We start from the raw sequence: 10,000 nt of genomic DNA, 5'->3' as shown, positions 1-10,000 counted from the left end.
CCAACACAACAGCACTGTTGCTGCAGCAACCTGCAGCCTGCTTCTGTGCACAGCCATTTTCTCGGGTCTCCTGGAGACAGATGCTGCTGCTAAACGCGCTTCTACTGCTGCTGCTGCTGCAGCTGCTGCCGCTGTTGCTGTTAATCGTCTCGTTGCTGCTGCTGGGACAGTTGCTGCTGCAGCTGTTGCAGCTGCACCTGTTGCTTCTGCAGCCTTGGCTGCTCTAGTGCGCTGCACGCCAACTGCTGCTGCTGCTGCTACTGCTGCTGCTGCTGCAGTTGCCAGCATGCATGCCGTTGCTGCTGCTGCTGCTGCGGGCTGCTGATGCCGCTGCCGTTGCTACTCCTATTTTATTGTTTTTGAGGAGCGGCCGATGCTGTTTTGCTGCTACTGCTGCTGCAGCAACTGCTCGAGTGCTCTAGCACGGCCTGCCGCTCCGTGGCACGCCCTGTCTGCTGCTGCTGCTACTGCTGCAGCTGCTGCTGCAGTTGCTGTTGCAGTTGTTGCAGTTGCTGGAGAGAGTACCTACGCTTAACAGAGCAGCAAGACAGCGTAGAGCTGTCTTTGCATTTAATGGGACTTCCTTAGTTGCTTCTGCTGCTGCTGCTGCAGCAGCAGTCGGCGGCTGCAGCAGCAGCAGCAGCAGCAGGTGCTGTCGTGCCCCTCCTATCTGCTGCTGCAGCAATAAGAGATATTAAAAGCTTTAAAACTCATACACAAAAGAAGATGCATTTCTGTATTGCTGCTGCTGCTGTCTTGCTGCCCCCCTCCTAGCAGCCACCCCGATCACCAGCAGCAGCAGCAGCAGCAGCAGCAGCAGCGGCTGCTGTTGCTGCTGTCTGCAGGCTGCCCGTACACCTCAAACGCGCTGCAACGACTGTTTTTGTTTGGTGTGTAGTATTTCTTTTTGTGTATTTTTATATATTTTTTAATCTGAGGAAGCATTAAGAGCAATTACTCTACGCTGCTGATACGTATTGCTGCTATCATAATCAGCAGCAGCAGCAGCAGCAGCTGCTGCTGCTGCTGCTGCTGCTGCTGACGGCAGCGAGAAGGGAAGTGCAGGCCGTTGTTGCTGCTGCTGCAGCAAAGCGCAAGGAGAAGATTGTTTTTTTGTCTCTGTTAGCTTCAAGGGTTATTTTAAGTGCTTGAGATATGTAGAAGGCAAGCGATTGCTGCTGCTGTTGCTGTTGCTGCTGCTGCTGCTGCTGCATTGCGTGCGCAGCTGACCGACGCCTCGCCAGCTGGACAGACAGACAGACAGACAGCAGCAGCAGCAGCAGCAGCAACTGCTGCTGCTGCATCTTCCTTTAACTGTCTTCTAGTTTGTTGCTTCTCCTGCATCCTTCTTACAAAGGGCGCAGCAGCAACAACAGCAGCAAGAGCAGCAACAGCAGCAGCAGCAGCAGCACGAGGGTCTCGCGGCGACCACCTGGTGCCTCATTTGGCTCTGGCGGCCGCTAGTGTTGCTGCTGCAGCACTTCACAGTGTAGTTGTTGGAGTAGCTGCTGCTGCTGCTGCAGTGGCTGCTGCTGCCGCTGCTTCCCACTGCTGCAGCAGCCCTCCTCTCAACCATGAGCCTTCCAGGGTCTCCGCAGGCATCGGAGCAGCAGCAGCAGCAGCAGCGGCAACAACAACAACAGCGGCAGAGGCACCAGCAGCCGCAGCAGCATCTGTTGCTGCAGACAACCTTCTCCCGCAGACACAGGCCTCGCCGTCAGCTGCAGCAGCAGCAGCAGCAGCAGCATCAGCAAGCCGTCCAAGGCGCAACAGTGGCTGAGAGTAGAAACAGCAGCAGCAGCAGCAGCAGCAGCAGCTCTTCTGCACTCAGCAATACCCCACATGCGCCAAGGATGAGCCGCGAGTTCCCAGCAGCAGCAGCTGCTGCTGCTGCTGATGCTGCCGCTGCAGCTACAGAAGGGAGAGCAGCAGCACCAGCAGCAAGCGCATTGCCTAGCAGGAGACACCCCGCAAGCCGCATCCCTCAATCAACAATTGCTGCTGCTGCTGCTGCAGACAACATGCAGCAGCGGCAGCAAGGCCTGGGCGGGCCTAGGCAGGTTGGTGCGGAGACAGGGACGCAGCAGCAGCAGCCACAGCAGCAGCAGCAGCAGCCACAGCAGCAGCAGCAGCCACAGCAGCAGCAGCAGCAACAGCAGGAGCAGCAGCAGCAGCAGCGGCATCCGATGTTTTCTGCCTTGCTGCGCAGCTCTGCAGCAGGATCAGGGGCCCAAAGCGCAGCCTCAATGGCCTCTCGTGCAATCCTAACAGTAAGCAGCAGCAGCAGCAGCAGCAGCAGCAGAAGCAGCAAGAGCAGCAGCAGCAGCAGTGGCAGATACAGTAGGGAAGGGAATAAGTTTGGAGGAGAGAGATGTGTTTGTCATTATGAGTCGCCCTGCGCTGCTGCTGCCGCTGCTACTGCCGTTGCTTTTGCTGCTGCTGCTGTTATTGCTGCTGCTGTTGCTGCTGCTGCTGTTGCTGCTGTGCTGCAGGAGCCCGTGCTGAGCAGCCATTTGAGGCAGCAAGCGCAGCGACTGTCCCTGCGAAGCGGCAGCGGATCAGGTTCTGCTGCTGCTGCTGCTTCATATCTGCGTAATGGTTTGTCTCCTTTGCTGCTGTCATCAGATGCGGGGTTGGGGGCCCTGCTGCTGCTGCTGCGCGGTAGCAGCAGCAGCAGCAGCAGCAACGGTGGCCTTGTAGCGCCGGAACGGCCGGAGCTGCAGCAGCAGACACTGCAGCTTTTAAACAGCTGCTGCATGCGGAAGCTGCGGCTGGTGCCTCGCAACAGCAGCAGCAGCAGCAGCAGCAGCAGCAGCAGCAGGAACAGGAAGAGCAGCAGCAAGAGGAATCGGCGAGGTGTGGGGAGTTATTTGCTGTCGGGCGATTCATTTTATACGGAGTTTGACTTCCGCTGCAGCATTTGTCTAGAGCTGCTGCTGCAGCCTGTCTATACACCCTGTCTGCATGTCTTCTGTGGAGACTGTCTCCTCGCTGTACTCTCAAAGGCGAGCTTCTGTCCCCTTTGCAGACGGTAAGGCACGCCTGCTGCTGTTGCTGCTGTTGCTGCTGTTGCTGTTGCTGCTGTTGCTAATTGCCGCTGTTGCTAGTTGCTGCTGGTGCTGCTTTTGCTGTTATCACTGCTGCTGCTATCACTGCGGCTGCTGCTGCTGCTGCTGCTGCTGTTACTACTACTGGTACCGCCGTCGCTGGTGCTGCTACTGCTGTTACTGCTGCTGCTGCTGCTTTTACTGTTGCATGTGCTGTTGTCGCTACTGTTGCTGCTTCTGCTGGCGTCGCTGCTGCCGCTGCTACCTTAGGTGCTGCTGCTGCTGTTGCTGCTATCGCTGCTGCTACTGCATTGTGTGCTGCTGCTGTCTCGTGAAAGACAAGCGCGTTGCCGCTGCTGTTGCTGCTTTGCTGGGTGCTGCTTCTGCCTCATTTGCTGCCTTATTCGCTGCCGCCGCTTCTACTGCTGCTGCTGCTGCTGCTGCTGCTGCTGCTGCTGCTGCTGCAGGGCACTGTATATGAAGAACGTGAAGCCCCTGGAAGAGGCTGAGGACGAAGGTCTTGTTGATCTGCTGCTGCACGTATGTGTTGTCTGTCTCCTTTTGTCTTTATTTGTCTCTTTTTCTGTTTTATTTGTCTCCTTTTGTCTTTGGTGGTTCTCGTCGTTTGTCTCTTTTGTCTCCCTTTGCTTTTTATCTTTTTGTCTCCTTTTGTCTCCTTTCATATTATTTTTGTTTCTTTATCTTTTTGTCTTTGCTTCTGTCTCCTTTTGTCTTTGTCTGTCTCTTTTATTTAATTTTTTTTTGTCTCCGTTATGTCTTTGTCTCCTTTGTTTGCTGCTGTCTCCTTGGGTTTGCTGCTGTCTCTTCTTTGTCTCTCTCTGTTTTATTATTCTTCTCTGTTTATTTTCTCTGTCTCCACCATGAAAAGCAAAAGCAGCAGCTTTAAACTGCTGCTGCTGCAGCTGCACATCAATGCATGTCTTCTTCTCTTTTGCTGCTGCTGCTGTTGCTGCTGCTGTTGCTGCAGTACTTGCTGCTCCCTGTTTACTGCAGCGCCTGTGGGTGGGCGGGCCCTGTCTCCGCTTGGAGCAGCAGCCACACGAAGCAGCGCTGCAAGCAGCAGCAAAGAGAGCGACGGTGGCGTTCTGTAGACAGCAGCAGCAACAGCAGCAGCAGCAGCAAACCAACAACTGCGGGTTATACCACTTGCGAAAGCAGCAGCAGCACCAGCAGGCGAACCGATGATGAATTGCCTGAGAACACCCGGTACGGCAGCAGCAGTAGCAGCAGCAGCAGCAGCAGCAGCAATAGCAGCAGCAGCAGCAGCAGCAGCAGAGGTTTCGTATGCCAACCCCATGAACACGCTGGTCACTTCGCAGCAATCACAGAATATCCTGCTGCGGCAGCTGCAGCAGCAGCAGACGCAACTGCAGCAGCAGCAGACGCAGCAGAAGCAGCAGCAGACGCAACTGCAGCAGCAGCAGACGCAACTGCAGCAGCAGATGCGGCAGCAGGAGACGCAGTAGCAGCAGCAGCAGATGCAGCTGCAGCAGCAGATGCAGCAGCAGCAGCAGATGCAGCAGCAGCAGCAGCAGATGCAGCAGCAGCAGCAGCAGATGCAGCAGCAGCAGATGCAGCAGCAGCAGCAGAAAACTCTGGAGCCCTGGACGATGTTGAGGAGTTGCCTCTGGAGACAGAGACCAACAATGACCAGCAGCAGCAGCAGCAGCAGCAGTTGCTGCTGCGACAGATTGGGGTAGACTGCTGCAGCTCAGCAACTGCACCTGCATGTGCTGTTAGGGGGATGCAGGACCTGCTGCAGTGGCTGATGCAGCGAACACACAGCAGCAGCAGCAGCAGCAGCAGCAGCAGCAGCAGCAGCAGCAGCAGCAGCGAGCAGCAGCTAGGAGACTGCATGCGGATTTGCGTTGTAATGCACCGCATGGAGAATCCTTTGGGGGCAGCTGGCGGTCTTTTGCTTAGCAGCAGCACTTTCTCTCACCAGCAGATTATATTAGAATTCAAACACACAGCAGCAGCAGCAGCAGCAGCAGCAGAGGAAAGGGCAGCAGCAGGCAGCAGCAGCAGCAGCAGCAGCAGCAGCAGCGTCAGTGGCTACCTCGCATTGGACTTCTTTGGAGATGTCCCTGGGGGCCGCTACGTGTGGGGTTTTTCTGTCTCCTTTCCTCCTCTTAAACCCTCTGCATGCAAGATTGCTGTTTATGAAGCCAGCAGCAGCAGCAGCAGCAGCGGGTGGAGAGCAGCACGAGCAGCAACGAACGTTATCACCACCCCGGCGGAGTACCAAAGCCATGCGGGGCCTGTACTTCGGAGTAGAAGCAGCAGCAAGTTGTTGCAGAGGAGGCAGCAGCAGCAGCAGCAGCAGCAGCAGGTCGTGTATCTTCCTGCTGCAGCGCTGCTGCAGCTGCTGCTCAGCGTACGAGACCGCAGCTACCGCGTTGTTGGCTGGAATTGCCGCGACTTCTGTCGCCTCATCCTCAAGGCGTAAGTGTACATACACCTCCAAGTAGCAGCAGCAGCAGCAGCAGCAGCAACAGCAGCAACAGCAGCAGCAGCAGCAGCAGCAACAGCCGCAGAAGCAACGACTGCAGCACAGCAGCGCTGCTCATTCTGCCCCTCGATATTCATTTCCTTGCATGCATATTTGTTTCTACTGTTTGGTGTGCCGTTGTTGCTGCGTCTGCTGATCCTGTTGCTGCTGCTCTTGCTGCTGCTGCTGCTGCTGCTGCTGCTACAGGGCTTGTCGTTTCCCTGGATGGCCTTCGCGAGTGATCCCTGTGGGGCGACCGACAGCAGATGCTGCCGATATGCTGCTGTTTCTGGAGCTGCTGCAGCGGGAGGACTTTTCTGCTGTTCCTGCTGCTGCTTCTGCTGCTGAGGAGGAGGAGCAGGAGGAGGAGGAGGAGGAGCAGCAGCAGCAGCCGTTGCTGCAGCAGCAACACGCTGCAGAGGCCCAGCGACGCGACTCCTTTGTTTCTGCTGCATCTTCTGAGGAGCAGCAGCAACAACGGGAGAAATCGCTGCTGCAACAGCAGCAACAGCAGCAGCAGCACGATCCTGATGCAGCAAGCAGCAACATGAGTCGCAGCAGCAGCAGCAGCAGCAGCAGCGCGCTTCCAAGGCCCAAGAGGAGGCAGCTGAATATTCTCATTAAGGGAGTTGTCTCTCGCCTCATGCATCCGCGCAGCCATCGCGCTTCTGCTGCTGCTGCTGCTGCTGCAGCTGCTGCAGCAGCAGCAGATGGGAGCAGCAGCATCAGCATGAGCAGCAGCAGCAGGGAGGGCCAGCTGCAGCACTTGCAGCGAATAGGGACAGCAGCAGAGAGCTGCGGCAGCATCGATAGCGAGGCAGATGTAGAAGCAGCAGCAGACGCAACCGCAGAAGCAACAGCAGCAGCAGCAGCAGCAGCAGCGGAAGCGCAGGCAAGGTCTAGAGAGGCTGCAGCACTTACTGCCTGGTGGAAGCGAACCAGCAGCAGCAGCAGCAGCTGCAGCAACGACTTCCCGTTCAGGCTTGCAGTTAGCTCCGTCTACCTTTGTCTCTTCAGGGCCGAAGACCTCAAGTAAGTGTTTCGTGTTGCTGCTGCTGCTGCTGCTGCTGCTGCTGTTCCTGCTGCTGCTGGTGCCGTTCCTTTACCTTGTACTGTTGTTGCTGCTCCTCCTGCTTATTTTCTGCTGTTGCTGCTGCTGCTGCGGTTGAGATTCTTTGGCTCATGGGCTGCATTGGGCTGCTGCTGCAGCTGCTGCTGCTGTTGTTGCTGCTGCTGGTTTTCGTTTGCAGCCGTGCAGCGCTTCTCCCTGCTGCAGAATTTGCTGCTGCTGCTGCTCGATGCCTCGGTGGTATTTTAGGGTCTGGTGGGGTGTCTTTGCTGCCGCGGCAACGAGCAACAGCAGCAGCAGCAGCAGCAGCAGCAGCACCTGCAGCAGCAGCAACAGCAACAGCAGCACTTACATCCGCAGAGGCAATACAGCTGAAGTACAGCACGCTCCCGGTCCTCGTGCTGGAGTTGCAGCAGGTTCCTGCTGCTGCTGCTGCTAGATTCGAAGAATGCCAAGAAGAGCAGCAGCAGCAGCAGCAGCAGCAGCAGCAGCAGCAGCAGCAGCAGCAGCAGCGAAGGAGCAGCAGCTGCTTCACTTCTGTCGGATTTCTTTCAATTGAATTTAGGAGCGACGTCGGCCTCTGCTGGCACTTCTACAGGGAGAGACCTCCAGGTAACAGCAGCAGCAGCAGCAGCAGCAAACAGCAGCAGCAAACAGCAGCAGCAGCAGCAGCAGCAGCAGGCGTTCTGAGAAGTTAGCTTTTTATCTATTCGATTGATTTCGGAATGTGATACAAGACAACATCATATCCCGTTCTGCTGCTGCTGTTGCTGCTGCTGTTGCTGCTGTTGCTGCTGCTGCTGTTGCTGCTGCTGCTGCTGCTGCTGCAGGGTTGGAGGCTGCGTTGGAGTCTCGCGAGGTGTCTAGACAGCTGGCTAGCGCCTCTCTTCAGGAGAGACATCGGTTGTCTTTTTATAAACAAATGACGCTGTTCCTCTCACAAACAAAATATAAAGAGTATCATCCCACCAAGTGGAGCAGCTGGTGCGCATTCTGCTGCTGCTGCTGCTGTTGCTGTTGCTGCTGCTGCTGTTGCTGGTTGTGCTGCTGCTGCTGCGGCTGCTGCTAGTGGTTGTGTTTGTGTTGCTGCTGCTGCTAGTCTTTGTGCTGCTGCTGCTGCTCGTGACAGTGGTGCTGCAGCAGCAGAAGCAGCAGCAGCACTAGCTTCTGGTGATGCTGCTGCACTTGCTCGACGACCTGCTGCTCTTTGTGGTGTATATACACCCGGAGTTGATTTATGTTATGCTGCAGGGACTTCGTGGAGGAGCTGCTGCTGCGGTGTGCCCCAGAAGAGGCGCAGCAGCTGCTTGCGTTTATGCATGAAGCAGCTGCAGCTCGCTGACGCCCCCGTGCAGCAGCAGCAGCAGCAGCAGCAGCAGCAGCAGCAGCCGCAGCGGGAATGCCTGCAGTGTACAGGCCCATACAGTTTAAATATATAGGGAAGAGCAGCAGCACCTCAGCATTTTTTGCTGCTGATTAAACCAAATACCGCTACTCTGCTGCACCTGCGGCAGCAGCAGCAGCTCGTTGACCAGCACAGCTACAACAGAAGCAGCAGCAACAGCAGCAGCAGCAGCACGTGGAGGGGATATACAAGGCCAGGGAGTTTTTCTTTGTCTCCTCCTCACGTCTTGTGAGACTGCCTTTCACTTTTTGTTGCAATAAGCTAGAAACCAGCAGCATCAGCAGCAGCAGCTGCTGCTGCAGCTGCTGCTGCAGCTGCTGCTGTTGCAGCTGCAGGGACTTTCTTTTGCTGCTGCTGCTGCTGTCGCCGGTGTTTTTGTTATTGCTGCCACTGGCGGTCGTCAAGAGGCTTCAGTTTGTACAGGGCCTCCAGACAAAAAGCAGCAGCAGCAGCAGCAGCAGCAGCAAGCAGCAGCAGCAGCAGCAGCAGCAGCATGGGAGTTTGTAGTGTATGTGTCTGTTGTTTTTTTTTGTGGTTTTGTTTGCCGCGGGTTGTTTATTGTTTACAAATGTCATTGCATGCATTGAGGTGTATATACACCTCAACTGTCTCTCCTTTTAATTCAAATACCCACACGCAGAGTCTCTGCTGCAGCAGTATCTATACGCCGCATTTTGCTGCAGCAGATATAACTGCTACAAGTAATGCGGCAGCTGCTGCAGCTGCTGGTGCTGCTGCAGCTGCTGCTGCAGCTGCCGCTGCAGCAGAACCAGTTCGTGCAACAAAGAGTGCTACGCGGTGATGCTGCTGCTGTTGCAGCAGCAGCCGCAGCCGCAAATGTTGCTGCTGCTGCTGCTAAACAAAGCCAACTCGAGCAGCAAAGATTGCTACTACGCGCTGCTGCAGCATCTGCTGCTGCTGCTGCTGCTGCAGCTGCTGCTGTCCTTGTGCCCCTGACGAGACCGTAGCAAAACCCTAACCCCTAAACCCTAGCTAAACCCTAAACCCTAAACCCTAAACCCTAAACTTGCATTTCAATAGCCGTTCCTCTATCCCGCTGCTGCTGACCATCCGCTGCCCCCATTATCAGTCGCACTATGTTCGCCCGGCATATTGGGCTGCAGCAAAACGCAAACCCTAAACCCTAAACCCTAAACCCCAAGGCGTAGGCGAGCATCGCAGGCACTTTTCTATGGCAACAACCGCCCACAACAGAAACCCTAAACCCTAAACCCTAAACCCTAAGCGTGCGTCGCAAGTGGTTTGAGGCAGCAGCAGCCCCACAACGCAAACCCTAAACCCTAAACCCTAATGACTTACCAGGCCTGGCTGGTCTCGAGCCAGTGCTCCACACAGGCGCGGTGGAAGTAATGCCTGAGACAGACGCAAACCCTAAACCCTAAACCCTAAGTGCTTCTGACAGACGTAAACCCTAAACCCTAAACCCTAAGTGCTTTAGACAGACGCAGACCCTAAACCCTCGTTGTCTGAACAAACCCTAAACCCCAAACCCTAACCATCAAACCCATAGCCCTATCCCTAAACCCTAAACCCTAAACCTAAACCCTCGATCCTAAACCCTAGCCCTAAACACTAAATCCTCGACCCTAAACCCTAAACCCTAAACCCTACCTGATATCGCAGGGCATGATAAGGACGACGTCTTCATTGTTTAAGTCCACCATACAAATAGGGCAGCACCTGTTGATAGAAATTGCTGGGGCTGGGGTTTGTATGCCGCCTGCTGCTGCTGCTGTTGTTGCTGCTGCTGCTGCTGCTGCACCCCTGTTCTCGCCTTGCTGCTGGGGGCCCCCTAGCAAAGTTGAGACCCCGCCTATTACTCCTTCTAGAGACAATGAAGGCAGCAAACTGCTGTCTCTCGATTCTATAATAACGTCGTTCTCAATATCTGGTGTACAACAGACACCCCAAAACCCTAAACCCTAAACCCTAAACCCTACAGTCAA

The 10,000-nt window shown here is 55.6% G+C and overlaps 3 protein-coding genes across 3 annotated transcripts in view; 1 reads left to right on the top strand and 2 right to left on the bottom strand.

Moving 5' to 3' along the window:
• Positions 1-288, bottom strand: part of EAH_00044270 (hypothetical protein, conserved) — a gene marked incomplete at both ends in the record, with an annotated part of 9,227 nt that extends 8,939 nt beyond the window's left edge. The window contains one exon of the mRNA XM_013391670.1: positions 1-288. This exon is cut by the window's left edge and continues 123 nt beyond it. Within this exon, the coding sequence (XP_013247124.1) occupies positions 1-288 (288 nt within the window).
• A 1,286-nt stretch (positions 289-1,574) lies between these two features.
• EAH_00044260 (zinc finger (C3HC4 type RING finger) protein, putative) lies at positions 1,575-7,970 on the top strand (the record flags this gene model as incomplete). The annotated part of the gene is made up of 6 exons (XM_013391669.1): positions 1,575-3,031; positions 4,062-5,513; positions 5,767-6,591; positions 6,810-7,321; positions 7,459-7,612; positions 7,880-7,970. The coding sequence occupies 6 exons, from the start codon at positions 1,575-1,577 to the stop codon at positions 7,968-7,970; spliced, it is 4,491 nt and encodes a 1,496-aa protein (XP_013247123.1).
• Positions 7,971-8,888: 918 nt separating this feature from the next.
• EAH_00044250 (zinc finger (C3HC4 RING finger) protein, putative) lies at positions 8,889-9,942 on the bottom strand (the record flags this gene model as incomplete). Its single annotated transcript, XM_013391668.1, has 4 exons — positions 8,889-8,986; positions 9,102-9,151; positions 9,354-9,407; positions 9,666-9,942. Coding segments are annotated over 4 exons (479 nt in total), but the record flags the coding sequence as incomplete, so codon positions are not given.
• Between the last annotated feature and the right edge of the window lie 58 nt (positions 9,943-10,000).

The sequence above is a fragment of the Eimeria acervulina genome, genomic scaffold (genome assembly GCF_000499425.1).
Source record: "Eimeria acervulina Houghton genomic scaffold, Eah_scaff607, whole genome shotgun sequence".
In the NCBI taxonomy this organism is placed as follows: domain Eukaryota; phylum Apicomplexa; class Conoidasida; order Eucoccidiorida; family Eimeriidae; genus Eimeria; species Eimeria acervulina.
Note: the sequence above shows the minus strand (reverse complement) of the source record. Positions and strands in the feature narration are given on the sequence as shown.